This window comes from Lolium rigidum, chromosome 2 (genome assembly GCF_022539505.1).
Source record: "Lolium rigidum isolate FL_2022 chromosome 2, APGP_CSIRO_Lrig_0.1, whole genome shotgun sequence".
Lineage (NCBI taxonomy): Eukaryota > Viridiplantae > Streptophyta > Magnoliopsida > Poales > Poaceae > Lolium > Lolium rigidum.
Window position 1 is genome coordinate 53,006,064 of NC_061509.1, and position 20,839 is coordinate 53,026,902.

At 43.3% G+C, this 20,839-nt stretch overlaps 1 protein-coding gene across 1 annotated transcript; it reads right to left on the bottom strand.

The window, feature by feature from the left end:
• Positions 1 to 11,429: 11,429 nt before the first annotated feature.
• Positions 11,430 to 18,643, bottom strand: LOC124691752 (proteinaceous RNase P 1, chloroplastic/mitochondrial-like). The gene is made up of 6 exons (XM_047225024.1): positions 17,510 to 18,643; positions 15,946 to 16,035; positions 15,652 to 15,833; positions 12,252 to 12,372; positions 11,982 to 12,050; positions 11,430 to 11,878 (listed from the first exon to the last, which is right to left on the bottom strand). The coding sequence occupies exons 1-6, from the start codon at positions 18,641 to 18,643 to the stop codon at positions 11,735 to 11,737; spliced, it is 1,740 nt and encodes a 579-aa protein (XP_047080980.1). The 3' UTR covers positions 11,430 to 11,734.
• Between the last annotated feature and the right edge of the window lie 2,196 nt (positions 18,644 to 20,839).

Sequence of the window (20,839 nt, forward strand, 5' to 3'; positions counted from 1 at the left end):
GCCAACCTGGTGTCGGAAATATGTGGTGGTAGGAAAGCTAATGGTTCCAGAAAATTTGGTTCCGGTGAGCTTGGTTCTGGACTATTCGGAGAACTACCGGTACACTTAGGTGAATTAGTGGACATGCTTCCGGCTGCATGCATGTGGTGAAATGGTCTGAGTAGCCGGAACTAAACTAAGCTAGGCTATGTCGTCTTATACGGGTCCGGTGGACTTACCGGCGATGGCGTGGCGGTTCCCCGTGACGCCAGCGAGGTCAAGGTCGCCGGACTTGGTGCGCTGAGCTCCGCTTGACAACAAATCGGCGGCGGATCGAATTTCCCGATCAACCGCGATGATCTCAGGTCGAGGACGGCCTTGGAGCAGCGGCGGACGAAGCTCTCTACGGAAGAGTTCGCCGGAATTAAGATCCGGTGGGCGGCGCAAGCGCGGGGAAGAAGATGAAGTGGGAATGCGGTGAAAAGAATGAAAGTTACCAGACGCGAGGGGTATTTATAGACCCCGCGCGGAGATTCATGAGCCGGATCCAACGGAAATGGAACGGTCGCGCCTTTGGATGACCGCCATGTGTCTTAGGTCAAAGCGGTATGTGATACGTGTAAAGCACACGCCCGTTGGGAACCCCAAGTGGAAGGTGTGATGCGTATAGCAGCAAGTTTCCCTCGGTAAGAAACCAAGGTTTATCGAACCAGTAGGAGTCAAGGATCACGTGAAGGTCGTTGGTGACGGAGTGTAGTGCGGCGCAACACCAGGGATTCCGGCGTCAACGTGGAACCTGCACAACACAATCAAAGTACTTTGCCCCAACGTAACAGTGAGGTTGTCAATCTCACCGGCTTGCTAAAAACAAAGGATTAACCGTTTAGTGTGGAAGATGATGTTTGTTTGCGAAGAACAGTAAAGAACAAGTATTGCAGTAGATTGTATTTCAGATGTAAAAAATGGACCGGGGTCCACGGTTCACTAGTGGTGTCTCTCCCATAAGATAAATAGCATGTTGGGTGAACGAATTACAGTTGGGAAATTGACAAATAAAGAAGGCATAACAATGCACATACATATATCATGATGAGTACTATGAGATTTAATCGGGGCATTACATTACGACAAAGTACATAGACCGCTATCCGAGCATGCATCTATGCCTAAATAGTCCACTTTCAGGTTATCATCCGAACCCCTTCCGGTATTAAGTTGCAAACAACAGACAATTGCATTAAGTATAGTGCGTAATGTAATCAACACAAATATCCTTAGACAAAGCATCGATGTTTTATCCCTAGTGGCAACAGCACATCCACAACCTTAGAACTTTCTGTCACTGTCCCAGATTCAATGGAGGCATGAACCCACTATCGAGCATAAATACTCCCTCTTGGAGTTACAAGTATCAACTTGGCCAGAGCCTCTATTAGCAACGGAGAGCATGCAAGAACATAAACAACATATATGATAGATTGATAATCAACTTGACATAGTATTCAATATTCATCGGATCCCAACAAACACAACATGTAGCATTACAAATAGACGATCTTGATCATGATAGGCAGCTCACAAGATCTAACATGATAGCACAATGAGGAGAAGACAACCATCTAGCTACTGCTATGGACCCATAGTCCAGGGGTGAACTACTCACACATCGATCCGGAGGCGATCATGGCGATGAAGAGCCCTCCGGGAGATGATTCCCCTCTTCGGTAGGGTGCCGGAGGCGATCTCCTGAATCCCCCGAGATGGGATTGGCGGCGGCTGCGTCTCTGAAAGGTTTTCCGTATCGTGGCTCTCGGTACAGAGGGTTTCGCGACGAAGGCTTTAAGTAGGCGGAAGGGCGGAGTCGGAGGGGCTGACGAGGGGCCCCACACGCTAGGGCGGCGCGGGCCCCCTTAGGCCGCGCGGCCCTAGTGTGGCGGCGCCTCGTCGCCCCACTTCGTGATCCTTTCGGTCTTCCGGAAGCTTCGTGGAAAAATAAGACCACAGGCGTTGATTTCGTCCAATTCCGAGAATATTTCCTTTGTAGGATTTACTGAAACCAAAAACAGCAGAAAACAACAAGCGGCTCTTCGGCATCTCGTCAATAGGTTAGTGCCGGAAAATGCATAATAATGACATATAATGTGTATAAAACATGTGAGTATCATCATAAAAGTAGCATGGAACATAAGAAATTATAGATACGTTTGAGACGTATCAAGCATCCCCAAGCTTAGTTCCTACTCGCACTCGTGTAGGTAAACGATAACAAGGATAATTTCTGAAGTGACATGCTATCATAATCTTGATCAATACTATTGTAAAGCACATGAGATGAATGCAGTGATTCGAAGCAATGGTAAAGACAATGAGTAAACAACTGAATCATATAGCAAAGACTTTTCATGAATAGTACTTTCAAGACAAGCATCAATAAGACTTGCATAACAGTTAACTCATAAGCAATAAATTCTTAGTAGAAAGCTTTGAAACAGCACAAAGGAAGATATAAGTTTCAGCAGTTGCTTTCAACTTCAACATGTCTATCTCATGGATAATTGTCAACATAAAGCAATATAACAAGTGCAATAGGTAAACATGTAAGAATCAATGCACACAGTTGACACAAGTGTTTGCTTCTGAGATAGAAAGAATAGGTAAACTGACTCAACAATAAAGTAGAAGAATGGCCCTTTGCAGAGGGAAGCATGGATTACTATTTTTGTGCTAGAGCTTTTCATTTTGAAAACATAGAAACAATTTTGTCAACGGTAGTAATAAATCATATATGTTATGTATAAGATATCCTATAAGTTGCAAGCCTCATGCATAGTATACCAATAGTGCCCGCACCTTGTCCTAATTAGCTTGGATTAACACGGATTATCATTGCATAACATATGTTTCAACCAAGTGTCACAAAGGGGTACCTCTATGCCGCCTCGTACAGAGGTCTAAGGAGAAAGTTCGCATTGGATTTCTCGCTTTTGATTATTCTCAACTTAGACATCCATACCGGGACAACATAGACAACAGATAATGGACTCCTCTTTTAATGCTTAAGAATTCAACAACAGATAATATTCTCATAAGAGATTGAGGATTTGTGTCCAAACTGAAACTTCCACCATGATTCATGGCTTTAGTTAGCGGCCCAATGTTCTTCTCTAACAATATGCATACTCAAACCATTTGATCATGAAAATCGCCCTTACTTCGGACAAGACGAACATGCATAGCAACTCACATGATATTCAACAAAGGTAAAAGTTGATGGCGTCCCCGAAACATGGCTACCGCTCAACAAGAAACTTATTAAGAAATAAGATACATAAGTACATATTCTTCACCACAATAGTTTTTAAGGCTATTTTCCCATGAGCTATGTATTGTAAAGGCAAAGAATAGAATTTTAAAGGTAGCACTCAAGTAATGTACTTTGAAATGGCAGAGAAATACCATGTAGTAGGTAGGTATGGTGGACACAAATGGCATGGATTTTGGCTCAAGGATTTGGATGCACGAGAAGAATCCCTCTCAATACAAGGCTAGGCTAGCAAGGTTGTTTGAAGCAAACTCAAGTATAAAACGGTGCAGCAAGACTCACATATGAACATATTGTAAGCATTATAAGACTCTATACTGCCTCCTTGTTGTTAAAACACCTCAACCAGAAAATATCTAGACTTAGAGAGACCAATCATGCAAACCAAATTTTAACAAGCTCTATGTAGTTCTTCATTAATAGGTGCAAAGTACATGATGCGAGAGCTTAAACATGATCTATATGAGCACAACAATTGCCAAGTATCAAATTATTCAAGACATTATACCAATTACCACATGCACCATTTTCTGTTTCCAACCATATAACAATGAACGAAGTAGTTCAACCTTCGCAATGAACATTAAGAATAAAGTTAGGAACATATGTGTTCATACGAAACAGCGGAGCGTGTCTCTCTCCCAAACAAAGAATGCTAGGATCCGATTTTATTCAAACAAAAACAAAAACAAAAACAAAAACAAATAGACGCTCCAAGTAAAGCACATAAGATGTGACTGAATAAAAATATAGTTTCACTAGAGGTGATCTGATAAGTTGTCGATGAAGAAGGGGATGCCTTGGGCATCCCCAAGCTTAGATGCTTGAGTCTTCTTAAAATATGCAGGGATGAACCACGGGGGCATCCCCAAGCTTATACTTTTCACTCTTCTTGATCATATTGTATCATCCTCCTCTCTTGACCCTTGAAAACTTCCTCCACACCAAACTCGAAACAAACTCATTAGAGGGTTAGTGCATAATTGAAAATTCATATATTCAGAGGTGACATAATCATTCTTAACACTTCTGGACATTGCACAAAGCTACTGAAAGTTAATGGAACAAAGAAATCCATCAAACATAGCAAAACAGGCAATGCGAAATAAAAGACAGAATCTGTCAAAACAGAACAGTCCGTAAAGACGAATTTGTCTGGGGCACTTAACTTGCTCAGATGAAAATGCTCAAATTGAATGAAAGTTGCGTACATATCTGAGAATCACGCACGTAAATTGGCAGAATTTTATGAGTTATCTACAGACGGGGCTGCTCAATTTCGTGACAGTAAGAAATCTGTTTCTGCGCAGTAATCCAAATCTGGTATCAACATTACTATCAAATACTTTACTTGGCACAACAATGCAATAAAATAAAGATAAGGAGAGGTTGCTACATTAGTAACAACTTCCAAGACTCAAATATAAAACAAAAGTGCAGAAGTAAAATGATGGGTTGTCTCCCATAAGCGCTTTTCTTTAACGCCTTTCAGCTAGACGCAGAAAGTGTGAATCAAGTATTATCAAGAGACGAAGCATTAAAATTCTTACCTCGGGAGTTGGGAGTTTTCTCAATTATGCATTGTATCTTGTCTATGTAAGTTTCAGAGGTCCCCTTTTCATTACTCTTAGGCGTGCTATTCTCATCAAACAAATTTTCAGGAACAAGCCAACCATAGTTATTTTCTAGAGCTTCATGCATTCCTAGGAGCTTACTAGGTATCGGTACTTTAATCTCCCCTCCATCATTAATATTATTAGTGTCTTTATTCTATCAATGTCCATCTTTTCAAGGGTACTAGCAAAGTTGGTGTAAGAGTCAAGCATCTTATATTTAATAATGACTTTTCTAGCCTCTCTTGCTACACCACCAAATTCTTTAAGAAGGGTTTCTAAGACAAAATCTTTCTTTTCTCCTTCCTCAATATCACAGAGTGTAAGAAACATATGTTGAATTATAGGATTGAGATTAACAAATTTAGTTTCCAACATGTGTACTAAAGAAGCAGCAGCAATTTCATAAGTAGGAGCAAGTTCTACGAAGTGTCTATCTTCAAAATCTTCAGCTGTACTAACATGAGTGAAAAAATCTTCTATATTATCTCTTCCAATGATGGACCCTTGTCCTACCGGTATGTCTTTCAAAGTGAACTTAGGAGGAAACATGATGAAATAAACAAAAGGTAAATAAAGTAAATGCAAGTAACTAATTTTTTGTGTTTTTAATATGGAGAACGCAAACAAGATAGTAAATAAAGTAAAACTAGCAACTAATTTTTTTGTATTTTTGATATAAGAGCAAACAAAGCAGTAAATAAAGTAAAGTAAAGCAACACAAAAACAAAGTAAAGAGATTGGATGTGGGAGACTCCCCTTGCATCGTGTCTTGATCTCCCCGGCAATGGCGCCAGAAATTTAGCTTGATACGCGTAAAGCACACGCCCGTTGGGAACCCCAAGTGGAAGGTGTGATGCGTATAGCAGCAAGTTTCCCTCAGTAAGAAACCAAGTTTTATCGAACCAGTAGGAGTCAAGGATCACGTGAAGGTCATTGGTGACGGAGTGTAGTGCGGCGCAACACCAGGGATTCCGGCGCCAACGTGGAACCTGCACAACACAATCAAAGTAGTACTTTGCCCCAACGTAACAGTGAGGTTGTCAATCTCACCGGCTTTCTGAAAACAAAGGATTAACCGTATAGTGTGGAAGATGATGTTTGTTTGCGAAGAACAGTAAAGAACAAGTATTGCAGTAGATTGTATTTCAGATGTTAAGAATGGACCGGAGTCCACAGTTCACTAGTGGTGTCTCTCCCATAAGATAAATAGCATGTTGGGTGAACGAATTACAGTTGGGAAATTGACAAATAAAGAAGGCATAACAATGCACATACATATATCATGATGAGTACTATGAGATTTAATCAGGGCATTACATTACGACAAAGTACATAGACCGCTATCCAGCATGCATCTATGCCTAAATAGTCCACTTTCAGGTTATCATCCGAACCCCTTCCGGTATTAAGTTGCAAACAACAGACAATTGCATTAAGTATAGTGCGTAATGTAATCAACACAAATATCCTTAGACAAAGCATCGATGTTTTATCCCTAGTGGCAACAAGACATCCACAACCTTATAACTTTACGTCACTCGTCCCAGATTCAATGGAGGCATGAACCCACTATCGAGCATAAATACTCCCTCTTGGAGTTACAAGTATCAACTTGGCCAGAGCCTCTACTAGCAACGGAGAGCATGCAAGAACATAAACAACATATATGATAGATTGATAATCAACTTGACATAGTATTCAATATTCATCGGATCCCAACAAACACAACATGTAGCATTACAAATAGACGATCTTGATCATGATAGGCAGCTCACAAGATCTAACATGGTAGCACAATGAGGAGAAGACAACCATCTAGCTACTGCTATGGACCCATAGTCCAGGGGTGAACTACTCACACATCGATCTGGAGGCGATCATGGCGATGAAGAGCCCTCCGGGAGATGATTCCCCTCTCCGATGGGGTGCCGGAGGCGATCTCCTGAATCCCCCGAGATGGGATTGGCGGCGGCTGCGTCTCTGGAAGGTTTTCTGTATCGTGGCTCTCGGTACAGAGTGTTTCGCGACGAAGGCTTTAAGTAGGCGGAAGGGCGGAGTCGGAGGGCTGACAGGGGCCCCACACGCTAGGGCGGCGCGGGCCCCCCTTAGGCCGCGCGGCCCTAGTGTGGCGGCGCCTCGTCGCCCCACTTCGTGATCCTTTCGATCTTCTGGAAGCTTCGTGGAAAAATAAGACCCTGGGCGTTGATTTCGTCCAATTCCGAGAATATTTCCTTTGTAGGATTTCTGAAACCAAAAACGGCAGAAAACAGCAACTGGCTCTTCGGCATCTCGTCAATAGGTTAGTGCCGTAAAATGCATAATAATGACATATAATGTGTATAAAACATGTGAGTATCATCATAAAAGTAGCATGGAACATAAGAAATTATAGATACGTTTGAGACATATCAGTATGGCGACGCAGTGGTGACCTAACTGTGCACCGCCAAAATTTCCAGCTGAAGATTCGCATCTTAAAAAATTTATCGCGGGAAAAAAGGAAGTTGAGTACGATGTGGGCATGAAATCTGCTGAGTTACCGTTACAGAAGAACAAATGATTTCCGGTTGAATGAAGTCGGAAACAAGGAAGTTTTGGTAGCTCTTCAAGATTCTATTCGGATCCGAGCTGAATAAAATCGGAGGAATGCTGAATCTCGGAGAACTTCGGGGGCTACTGTTGTCGGTATACTTTATGGGTATAACAACGGCATGGCCTAGATCCTTAAAGCCCGGGTGGCCCACAGATGGTGATGTGGCATGAGGCCCATCGGGCGGCCCAGTTGATGTAGATCATGAAGGATGAAGTCCAGCCCAGGAGCAAGGAGCCGGATCCTAACCAACATACGAAGGAGGCCGGATCCGTGAAGGCCCATGAAGTATCTGGATTCAGTACGACATTGATGGAAGGCGGATCCTTGACGGGCACGGCAATGCAATATTCCGTAGTTAGGCAATTTGTATTCCGGCTAGGACTCTCCGTGTAAACCCTAGATCCGGGCGCCTTTATAAGCTGGATCCTGGGAGCCCTAGAGGCACAATCACAACTCATTGTAACAACGTGAAAGCGTCCATATAATTCCAGACAAGCAGCAGTAGGCCCTGTCCTCGAGCAGGTGTTCCAAAGCTGGGTAAATCGCGTACCACCGTACCGAGGACTCTCCGCCCAATGGCCCCTACTTCTTTCTCTCCTTGTGAGGATCCCCCCTCCGAGGTACCGTCGAATAGGCTACGACAGTGGTTGTTTCGACGACTGCCGCTACCCTATGAGACGCTTGAGTGCTTTCGCCGAGGGAAACCCTTACCCTTTGGGCCATGATGGCGGCATCCGCGGATGTCTTTCCCTTCTTGAAGGCGTTGCAGTGGTGGTACTCAGTCTCTCCACGTACTCCGAGTGAAAACCCAAGATCCTTGGATCGGGTGGTAGCAGCGCTTCTGCATCGTGATCTTCTTGAAGATGCCACATTCGAGTTATCAAGCCGTGCAACTCTCTGTTGTTTGGATGGCAGAGGTCCTCCCCTGTCTTCCCTCCTTGGCAAAGCTTCCTTCGTGTTCTGCACCCGCGGTGTTTCTCGATGGGCTCTCCCTTGTGCTCCTCGTGGGTTTGTGAGCTCTGTTGGTCGATTCCTGGTTGTGGCCAGTGGTTTATTTATAACCAATTCATACTACTTATTCATCAATAAGTGTGGACGATTGATATTTATACTCCCCTGATATTTGCTTAACATAATTTATAAGGTTATGTAGTTGGCGGCTAAAAGTTGATGATGTGGATGATTGGATGGCTTGAAAAATAGATGATGTGGCTTGCATGTAGAGTATTAATGAATGTTAGTGGAAGATGACATGGATAATTGGATGGCTAATAGAATGGATGTATGGATAAACAACTTAAATGACTCTCTAGTGGGGTTTTGCTTTACTATAGATATGGAAAGGGTACTATCCGATCCGCATCCGATCTGTTTCCACCCCTACTCACAAATGACCGCAACAAATCTCGTTAAAACGGGTATCATCTAATCTTCCCTTCAAAAAAATTTCTTCAGTTTTATCTGTTCAATTACTTAGATCGGAAGAGTAAAAGAATATGAATTTACACTACCGTTGATTGAGAACTGAGAAGGCAGCCTTGCTAGTTTCCTTGACATGTGTTTTGTTGTCTGGAGGTCTCCATCATATCATGCACGCAAAAACTCCAGCGAGGTAGACCTCTTTTTATAGCCATCGTTTCGTAGCCCAAAAACATGATATGGAGCAAGATTGATACGAAGGCAGGTGCACAAAGCCAGAAACAATGTTGAAGAACTGGTGAAGAACATGTAGTTGTATTTTGAGATATAGTTAACAGGATTTTAGAAAAAAATAATAGGATAACTGGTGCGGTTAGTGTTACCATAATTGATTTGTTATAAAAATGCCTTTAATAGCTCTCCAAATAGTGTGTCAAGGTGGGATCCCGGTGGGATGTCATTTTGTACTATGTAGTTCAAATTTTGATGTCAAAATTTGTACTAAAAAAATCAAATTATACTACAAGTGGGACAAAAGTGGGATCCCACTTGACACCCTTATCTCCAAATCAATGGCTAGATTTTAAATCATACCACTTACCTCTCCCATGAGTAGTAAAAGGTAACGTAAAAACTCCCTAGCTAGGAGCCTGGGATCAAAGTCGATACACTTTCCTGCACGCTCTGCGAATACGAATAGACAAGCGTTATCAACAGTGCTCGGATCTTACTGTCCCGGAAAGTACTCGACGACGGATTGAAGGAACCAAGTTTTATAACTTGGATGTCAGAAAGGCTTTAGTATATTATATAGAACAAATCAGCACGAGTGTAAATGGGGCAAAGCTTTTGCCCCGTTTCGAAGAAGAGAAAAAAAAATCAGCAGGAGGATAAGGGAGAATGCAGAAGAAACAGACTGAAGCGGGACTGAATTTGGCACCTCAAGATACAGGCTAGCAACTTGAAAGCATTGCCTGTTTAATTACTCCTCATTTCAAGGCTCTATCTCCACACTTCCTCTTCCCTACAGGTACCATCAATCAAAACAACAACAAACTCCTCTTTGACATTGTTGTCCACTGATCTTGTTCCATGTGTGCCGTCACAGCTTGTGCCTCCCTTCGTCGCGAAACGATGCCACCAACGGCAAGACATAAGGCATGGCCTTAAGGTTAGGCATAGGACGAAATCCATGAAATTTTCAATTGAATTCCAATACCAAATCGATGGCAGCCAAACAAGTTGGTTCTCAAAATCATAAATAAAGTCTTTGATTCCATTGCCAACTGATGAGAGCCAAACGACCTCTGATAGATATTCAGGGTTACCAAGAGATCGGAGAGCTGCTGCGGCTCGGAACTGAGCAGGAGGTCGGACTGCTCTGCCGCATCATCCATCATGTTTTGGGCCTCCATCGCTCGTGCTGGGCACAGGCAAGCTGCTTGCAGTCTGCCATGGTTCTCCCCTCCTCGATCATCCTCGCCATCTGCAGACGGGTCTCCTCCGCTCTCGTGTGACGTGTCCATATCCTCGGTGTCTAAGAATTTTACGTCCTTGGTGCGCCATGCAGCCAGTGAGCATGCCATGAGGATGAGGCGCAACAAACCGCTAAGAGTTGCATGCCTGCATTTGATCACCGCAACCACATAACCAAATCGATTAAATGGAGTTTGATGTGTATTTCTAATGAAATAAGGCACCAGCCCGCAATGGACACCGCGAATGCGGAGTAGTCATCACCTCCTAGCTGCTCTTCGCCAGCGCCTGTGCCACCACGCGGTCAGCTGCCTCGAGGTCTTCTTTTTCTGAACTCTGTTGTGCTATATCAGTGCTATCTCTAAAATTATACAATACGGTTTGCTGGATGAACTTCAGAGACTGCATATTTGAAATTATACGATACGTTGGCTGGATGCATAAAAAACTGCACATTTGCAATTGTACAATACCTTTTAGATGAACTTCAGATATTGCGCATTTTCTGTATGATAGATTAGTAGTTATTGGAGTATACAAAGAACATGTGAGATTGCTAGAGAAAGTAGATTCTTCTTTGATGAGACTGGCACTTTGTTGATGCAGTGTGAACATTCTACAAGCTTCTCCCCACAGAAACCCATAAGCCAGCTTCTCGATAAGCATAAACTCAATTGAAGTAACCCTGTATAGCCTAGCCTTGCAGGATTGTTTTAGATAGGGAAAACAGGGACAACAGCACACATACCTAGCCGCTGTTAGCTGCACAACTAGATAGTTTCTCAATAGAAGACCATCTTTGGATTAGAAACATACTTCATGGTAATGGCTACGTAATAGTAGAGTACATGAAGATGAAACATACCTCCAGCTGCGACAAGCTTCTTGTTAGTGTATTTATTTGATGTGTTCAGTTAAGATTTGATCCTTGTGGGAACATCTCCGGGACTTCTCTACCACATAGTTAGCAAACTGGACTTTCATCATCACTTCAAAATTCAATTAAAAAATGGACCTTCAAAAATAACTTTAACCAGTGGATCCAATTCATTTCACCAATCAAAATTTGGCACTCACAGCAGCACAGGAGCAGGCAGTCAATTGAGACATCAATGTTGTTACAGCACAATTCTCATGGCAACTAATAACAATGCGAAACAACTTCACAATCTTGGCCAGATCCTCAGCCTCAAGAGCAGCTAATTATACGGCCTACCTATACGTCATGCTCAATCCTAAGCAAGCATAACTAGACTGGCCCAGGCCAAAACCTCAGTGTCTATTCTACTTCTGATATGAGCTCACACACTGCTGATGAGGTTTAGCAGTCTACCAGCCCATCTCACTTAACCTCGCTTGGGGCAGAGCAGAGGATTTCTCCGAAGATTTCCTAGTGGCGCAAATCCACTGCCGTGGATTTTCAATGTCATCACCGGTTGTTGTCGGTACATGCCAGCTTCCGGCTTCGGATTCCTACATCCAAGGATGATAATACCATTTACTTATGCATTCATTCATGCGTTACTGGTTGCTGAGGGACGATGCATTTTTGTTGCAAAGTTAGATTAATCATCACCTGAGTAACAATCGAATAAGGAGGTGGCAAATGGAAAGCAGGACCACGACCTGAGTACGTTAGCCTGACCTGCATAGTGTAGCCTAGGATTATTTACACTACAGAAATAATTTGGAGAAGTTTTGGGGTTCCACAACTAAGGCTTCCAAACTATAGCAGGATAACTTTTTTGTATTGTCTCATTAAACATGGAGCAGAAACTAACTTCGGAGCGAGAGACCTTGTTTAAGTGTTGATATAAAATCCAGAAAATAGAGACTTCATACAAACCTGGTGCTTTTCTTTCCATCTGGGGAAAAAACTAGTGCCAAGTAGCTGAAACAAGTGGTCCCGCATCTCATCATTCGTAACAAGCAGCGAACGGCAGCTAACAGCTGCATACAACCAATACCTGCAGAGAAAATAAATAAATGATTTGCAATGGTGGAAACTGGAAAGAGAATAGAACAATTTAGGGCTAAAGAAAAAATTCTTAAATTGGGGAACATTCATATCCCAAATCACTCCCCGACATCTCTCACCATTATGTAGTGAAATTAACAAAATACTACTCCCTCCGTCAATAAAAGGATGTCGAAGATTTGTCCAAATTCGGATGTATGCACCTAAAGAGTGTCTAGATACATCTAAATTTAGACAAACTTGCCACATGCTTTTATAGACAGATGTAGTATAGATATCACAATGCTTGCATCAGTAGAGATACTACCTATTAGCTTTGAGTAGGCGGCACAGCTAATAATGCCCTTTCCAATTGCTATCTTAAGCAGAAAATATAAGAGGCGAGGCAGAGATCAAGAGAAAGAGAGATCCTAGAAGGGGATAGGAACACAAGGTATTTCCATGCTGTAGCAAACCAAAGGAGGAGGAAAATAAAGATAGCCATTTTAGAAGGGCCATTAGGGGATGAAGTAACTGAAACAAAAGATATGTTAAAGATAGCAGTAGATTATTATAGAAATCTGTTTGGTAAAGAGGAAAAGATGAACGTATCCTTGATGGACTCGTTCTGGGAGCCTAAGGACACGGTTACTGAGGAGGAAAATATGATCTTAGATGCGCCGTTTACGGAAAAGGAAATTAAGGAGGCGGTTTTTGGCTCTTATGCCGAGGGTGCACCTGGCCCGGATGGGTGTACCTTCCTGTTTTACCAGAAATTTTGGGAAGTGATAAAAGGGGACTTGATCAATCTCTTTAGAGATTTTGATAACAATTCCGCTCATATGTACAGAATGAACTTTAGTTTGGTCACTGTTATTCCTAAAGAGGCAGATGCAAAAACTTTGAAGAAGTTTAGACCAATAGCCTTAACTAACTGTTGCTTTAAAATTTTCTCGAAGGCTTGTACTAATAAGTTGGGGAAATGTGCTGATAGGCTTATTTCCTCTAGTCAGACAGCGTTTATTAGGGGGAGGTATATACTTGAGAGTGTGGTTACAGCACATGAAATCGTCCATGATGTCCATCATAACAAAGAAGAAGGTTGGATTCTTAAACTAGATTACGAGAAGGCATATGACAAAGTGGACTTGTCCTTTTTAGAGGAGATGCTTAGACAAAGAGGCTTTAGCCAAAAATGGATAAAGAAAATTCATTTGCTAACACATGGAGGGTCAGTCGGGATTAGGATCAATGACCAGAATAGCGATTTTTTCTTAACGGGAAAAGGCTTGCGGCAGGGAGATCCTATGTCCCCTATTCTCTACAATTTAATAGCAGATGTCTTTTCTAAAAAGCTCACTAGAGCCGCGAATCAGGGGCTGGTTTCGGGTTTACTAACTAGATTCCGGCCTGGAGGTGTCCTCAGTTTACAATATGCTGACGACACTCTCTTGTTCCTTCAAAATAATATAGATGAAGCCTTGAACCTTAAATGGATCCTCTCTATGTTTGAACAAATGTCGGGAATGAGAATAAACTTTGAGAAGTGTGATCTGGTTCCTATTAATGTTCCTGAGGATCAAAGGAATATTTTATCTCAAGTATTTGGCTGTAAAGTGAGTGCTTTTCCAATTAAGTACTTGGGAGTACCTCTGCACTATGGAAAGTTAAGAAAAGAAGATTTGCAACCGTTAATCGATAAAATTATTAAAAGGATAGGAGGTTGGCGAGGTAGACTGCTGTCCTATGCAGCTAGGATTGTTTTGATTAGATCTTGCTTAGCAAGTATTCCCACTTACTTGTTGTCTGCTGTTAAGTTTCCTAAGTGGGCCATTAGGGCTATTAACTCCCAGATGGCTCACTGTCTGTGGGATAGTTACGAGGGGCATAATAAGTACCATTTAGCTAACTGGGATTTGGTAACCATGAAAAAAGAGTATGGTGGCTTGGGGATTCCGAATATCAGAGAGATGAACCTTTGCTTACTTGCTTCTTGGATTAGGAGATATAGTTTGGATGAGAATAAGTTATGGAAACAGATTGTGGATTTTAAGTACGACACTCAAAACCCGAACATTTTCAGTTGCCATGGAAACAATTTGTCTCCTTTTTGGGAAGGGGTCATGTGGGCAGCAAATGCTGCAAAAATAGGGTACAAGTGGGTTGTTGGTTCTGGAACAAAAGTTAGATTTTGGGAAGACCAATGGTTTGGAGGCACTAGCCTTGCCATCCTTTTCTGGGATATTTACTTCATTTGTAATCAGCAGGGAGTGACGGTTAGAGATGTCTGGGATGGATTAGACATCAAACTCACCTTTAGGAGGGTTTTTGATGATAGGATGATGGAACAATGGGTCCAAATTGAGCAGATCATTAGATCAATTCGGTTCTCCGAAGTGGAAGATGCATTAGTGTGGGAATTACATAGCTCTGGTTTGTATACTTCGCAATCTCTTTATGCAATGATTAACTTTAGAGGAATTACGCCGGTCTTTATTCCGGCTGTGTGGAACCTTAATGTTCCCCCTAGGGTACATGTCTTTTTATGGTTGCTATCCATAAAACTTGCTTGTTATGTTCTGAGAAAGAAAGTATTCAACACTTGTTCTTTTCCTGTGACATTGTGAGGTTATTGTGGCAGGATATAGCTAGCACTTTGGACAGTGTTGGGGTAGTGGACTTTGAGAGTCTGGCTAGACTGTGGATTAGTAACAAAAGAAATGCTATGGTCAATTTGGTTAATGCTGCTTTACTTTGGACGATGTGGAAGTTTAGAAATGACATTCATTTTGGTCGATGTACTTGGTCTGGTTTGCAGGTACTGTGGATTCGGTTGGTGAAAATGCTGAAAAGATGGACGCCTCTATGTCCAGCAAGGCATGCGGAGAAGCTGACACTGTGCATTCGGAGGTTGGAACAGAGGGCAATGGCAGCCCCGGCGCTGCAAAACTGAAGAAGCGGAGGGTGGTTCCAGGGCCACGGACTCCGGAAGTACAATGCCGTCGGGTGGTGAGCTGATAAGAGGGCAGTAAGAAGAAACAGGAAGTGTACCCCTGTAGGAGTTGTAGTGCAACACCTGTTACTGTCGAAACGGTAGTTGGTCTCCAGTTTTTGCATTCTCGTTTGGTGCTGTTTGTGGTGCGTTAAGTGGTTGATGGTTCTAGCCAGTGAGGTGTTAGTTGAGATGGAGTGTCTGTTTGTTCTGAACCTGATACATTTCGTTTTTCACCTGAGAAATGGAATGGGGCGGAGAACCTATGTTTCTAAAAAAAAGAAAACATAACCTCACCAATCATCATTGGAACCAGGAGGGGTAGCATATAGTGCTCCAGCATTTCGCCAACCCTCTAGAAGCTTCTGATTGTGTGGAAGTTTTGCAGGACCACCATTTACTCGGCTCCTATGCAAAACGATCAGTGGCAATTTCTTTGATTTAGTTATTCTCTGTATTCCATTTACAACAGAGTTCACCTACAACAAAAGCATGGTTCATAATTGGTAGTGTCAGCTGTGTCCCTAGGCATGCATGTCAAGAACAATAGTATCATAGTGTTACTGCTTTGCAGAACAAACTTCTTTTTACCTGAGAAAAACTAAAAGCTTTGCTATTGTAAAGGCCGACATTAGCAGCATCAATAACAGCATCGAATGGTCCATGGCGATGGAGCCATTCCTGCAGAGATTAGGTTCTCAATTAGGCACAGAAAGCATCAACTATATAATATAAGGAGTTAAATGAAAAGTAAGAGAACAAAAGATCATGAAGCATTTTTTTCCCCGTGAGAAATGAACTTGTGGTGTACACTCAGGCCCTCAACAATAGCAGATTTCAGTCAAAACCTCAAACCAAGAGGTAAATAACATGTTGGCTGAGCGCTCATGATATTACCACCTAGGCCTATGATGGAACATTCCATGTTAGTATGCTGCCTGAAATTTTGTGGACAAACGACGATGAGTGACCACAGTACCTGCTTTGCAACTCTTAGGTCAGGGTTCACCTTCTACTACTACTATAAGCCCATACATTAAAGTCAATGTTAAACAAACTGCATAACTTGGGACCAGTAACTCAATAATCTCTCATATGGTTACTAATGTGTCAAGCCAATTTATTAAGCTAGTTCTTACCGAGATAACATTCAAAGGACGCAGCTTGGCATGGATGTGTGTTACATTCTGCAACACGAGTCGTGCTAGCAAAGCTTTAGGAATCGATGAGTCGCTACCTGTCGCTGGGGTACCGAGAAGTAGACAAGCTGTGACTAGTCACGACTAGTCATATTCAAGTCGACATGTAGTTGAGCTGTAAATTCTAGAAAATACTACGTACTAAGTAACTAGTTTACTACAATAAACATGGAGTGAAGTTAACTTGGTTTAGCCGCCTGTGGAGCCTATTTTCTTCGAAGGATCTGAGGACCTAGCTACAGCAAGGTGACAGCCAGGTGAGAGGCGGTGGCCAGGGGAGAGGCACCCAGAGAGAGGCGGCTGGGTTGAAAGTGGGAGTGCACAATCTGATTCTGGAGGGATAGGGTTCACGGGCTGGGCCTTTTTGTCCCCAGAGAAACTTGTCGCTAGACGTAGGGACACAGGCTTTTCGCGATTAGTCGTTGAATTGTCGACTTGTCGATCGACAACCTTAACTTGTCGTGTTGCTCCCTGTTGTCGATAGCCAGGTAGTAATAGGTAGAGAAGTCGCTCGACAAGTCGCAGTAAGAACGACTCTTGGGTGCTAGATAACAGCTCTAATCCATTAAATTTCTCACGGCACCCCAAATTTAAATCCATTAAACAGCCGTGAGGCTAACCACAAAAAAAGCATTAATTCCGTTTAAAATGATCTAGCAATCCACATTAATAAATCAACTCTAAGCCTCTAACCATACTGAGGTCCTTCATCATCTAACATGACAAAATGGGGCCTCGAATCCTGATTCTAGCTCTTATTGGACTCCATATATGGTGTACTATCGTATATTTAGACATTTAGTGCCATACTTTAGAACTGTAGTGCATTATCGTTTAGCACTACTATATAATTCTTGGCAAAACTTTATAAATGCTTTATATTGAAGGAAACTGCATCACGTGCAAAAATTGATGAATCAACTTGTAAGGGCAAGAGGTTGGATCAAACAATGTACCTGAAACCGTAGGAAATCCTCCCTGACCTCCCGCTTGCACGCCAGTTCAGTGAGCGACTTGGCAAAGGTCTCCGTCTCGGAAGGATCGATGTCTATACACACAAGCTTCTCCCCGCAACGATGGCATTTACCTTTCGTATCCATCTCGCTCCGCCCGACGTTCCACTTCCCCTTGCCAAGCCAGCCCTGGCCATGCCAGCCACCGCCCCCCTTCAGCACCCCTTCCTTGACCTTCCTGGCGTCCCACTCCTCCACCCCGGCCTCTGCCGCTGCGTCGGACCGGAACCATGTCTCGAGCACCTCGGCAGTCGTCTCACCAACCTGCCTGACAAGAGCGCGCATCCTGTGCAGCAACCTGTACACCTCGCCAGCCCTGCCCTTGCCGGCATTGACACGGAGCAGCGCGGCGAGCTCGGCCTCCTCAGGCACGACCCCTGCGGCGTCCATGTGGGCCTCGACCTCGCCGGCCCCGTCGGCGTCCCCCGCGTCGCAGTAGGCGAAGAGGGCGGGGCCGTAGGTGCGGAGGCGCGGCGGGGTGCCGATGTCCGCCATGCGACGGACGAGGGAGAAGGCCATGGCGGGGTCCCGGCGCGCGGCGGCGAGGCGGGCGACGCTCGTGAGCGTGGCCTCGTTGGGCTCCACGCCCTGCGCCTCCATCCTCGCGAAGATCTCGAAGCCGCGCTTCGCGGCGTCGGCGGATTCACCGGCGGCAGCGTTGGAGCAGAGGTAGAGGAGGCAGTTGTAGTGGTAGATGGAGAGCGGGACGGCGGTGGCCGGGTCGAGGGCCGCGTCGTAGAGGGCGAGCGCGGTGGGGAGGTCGGCGTCGCGGGAGCACATGTCGAGCTGGCGCTTAAGGATGCCCTCGGGGGACTCGCGCGCGCGCCGGCGGGCGGCCTTGACTCCGCCGCCCCGCGCTGAGGGCGGCGCTGGGGCTGGGGAGGTTGGGGTATTGGTGGCCGGAGTCGTCGTCGGAGGGTCGTCGAGTGCGGTGGAGGTGGAAGAGTAGGAGTGGCGCCGCCGGCGGGCCAAGGGGAGGGAGGAACGGCGCAGAGAGGGGAGGAGGCGCTGAGGGTGGGAGCGGAAGAGCAGGGCGGCCGTGGGGCGGAGGGCACCCGCCGCCGCAGCGAGCCGCATCGCGTCGTCGGAGGGAGGCGGCGATGATGGATTGGACTGCCCGGCTTATCTGAACTTTTGTGTATGTCTGTCTGTTCTGTCTGTCACTTGTTTAAACTTATCTGAATTTTCCTTTTTTTAGAGAATTTTTCGTTTTGTTAGCTCAATCCATAGCAAGGAAATATTCTGAAATTGTATTCAAAACATCCGTGATTACTATCTGCAAGATATTAGTAACAGTTTTATCTAGTTCCTAGTGCTTATATGTTAGACGAAAAAAGTGTTATGGTTTTCAATAGCCGAGATCAGTCATCGACACAAGAGGGGAGAAAAAATGCTTATCAGATATGTGTGTGAACCTCGATCTTGTTGAGCTTACAAGTGTAACAACACGAAGAATAATCATGTATTAGACCACTGGTGCACTTATTTGAAACATATTTCAGGCAGGTCAATCGTCATGTTTGTCACGTTCTTACCTCTGAAACTTATTACTCCATTGTTTGAAATTGTGTAATCAAACTAGTTATATGTTTCTTATATCATGCTTGAAACCGTTATTTACTTCTCACGTTTGAGATCTGTATGTTATATTTTAGGGGTCAAATTAACTTTTGGTAGGAGTAGTTGCGTGCATAAGTAATTCTGAAGACATTTTATAAACATTAGAACATTATTTAAATAAAATCTTTACTACATTGAAAACACTTTTTTCTGTTGAGACACTTATTGTTTGGAATTCATGAGAACATTTCATCTTACATAGATGAATAGTAGTTGCGAAGTTTAGTCGTTGCCACAGTACTGAATGCAATCGGCCTGCTTGGGCCAGCAAGGCTGATCCTTCATCGTTGCGCAACAGAACTTGGTGCAGGTATCTGTAATATTACTGCCACAACTTCTCGCGATGCACAACTTTGGTATATAGATTTTGTCGCTGTCTACACGCTCCTGCTTGTCCTCCAGGAGATGACGACCACCGGCCCTCCCGATCTGATCTCCACCTACAGGGGCAGATAGATCATATAGGTCAGACTCTATGTGGCAAAAAGCGAGAGATAAAAGAAGCGCATACATGCATACAATATGAAAATTACCGTGTGAGGAGATCAAGGTGAGCGTGAGGCACCCAAAGAGCACAAGGAACAAAGCTGTCCATGCCTTGGCTTGCATCTGGCCATTGAGCTTGTAGAACGCCATGTTTTGACTATTACTGATATGAATAGTATATTTAGATGGATGCTAGAGATGGCTGATGTGCTCAATGAATCGTGACTTAAGCTATTTATAGATCATCTGGCGAATGACTTAATTACAGAAATAGATAAGCAAGATAAGGTAATCATTTAATTAATTGTTACCTAATTACATTCGGCCAAAAAAAGACCGAGCAATATGAATGTGGTATTTTATTTCTCAACAATACTATAGTAGCACAATTTTAATGTGGTCAGCTACAAAAGCAATAATTTTAATGTGGAACATAATATTGGCCCTATGCTAATGATTTCCTTAATTAGATGACATCCATTAGAAGAACTTTCAATACACACCATCAGTATTTCTAGGATGTGATTAAGAAAGATTTAATGGCTATCTTTCGATCTTTGTTTGATCTTGATTTTGGAACCATTATTTTGTTACCTAAGAAATAAAATGTGATTCAAATCCAGCAGACCTATTTGTTTACTTAATGTAAGTTTTTAGATCTTTACTAAGGTCGGTACTAATCATGTTATGGAGAACGTGCACAGGATTGTTAGATCGACGAAGTTGACTTTTATGACAGAAAGACATATCTTGGAGGTTTTCATAGTTCTTCATGAAACCATTCACGAACTTCATAGGAATAAAAATAAATAGCATTCTTCTTAAATTGTATTTTAAAAATCCTATGATAAAGTGAATTGGGCTTTCTTGCAACAAGCTTTGCATGCGAAAGGTTTTGACCCAAAGCGACATCATTGGTTTCAAGAATATGTCAGCCGAGCCGAGGGAGTGTAGGCATTAGAGTGAACGATGGTATTGCACATTATTTTCAAACACAGAAAGGTCTTAGACAATGTGATCCTATATCACATATTTTGTTAATGGTGTTGCAGACATATTAGCTATTATTATCAACAGAGCTAAGGAGGATGGTCAAATAGAGGATGCATATGTCGTGAGTTACAGATGTTATGATCAATATATCTAGATAAAAATTTATTGGCATAT

Coding starts and splice junctions, on each gene's coding strand:
- LOC124691752 (XM_047225024.1), bottom strand. CDS start 18,643: ATGCGGCTCGCTGCGGCGGCGGGTGCCCTCCGCCCCACGGCCGCCCTG. Junction 16,036..17,509: donor AGGATTTCCTACGGTTTCAG/GTACATTGTTTG, acceptor TAATCTCTGCAG/GAATGGCTCCATCGCCATGG. Junction 12,373..15,651: donor CCTGGTTCCAATGATGATTG/GTGAGGTTATGT, acceptor TTTTCTCTGCAG/GTATTGGTTGTATGCAGCTG.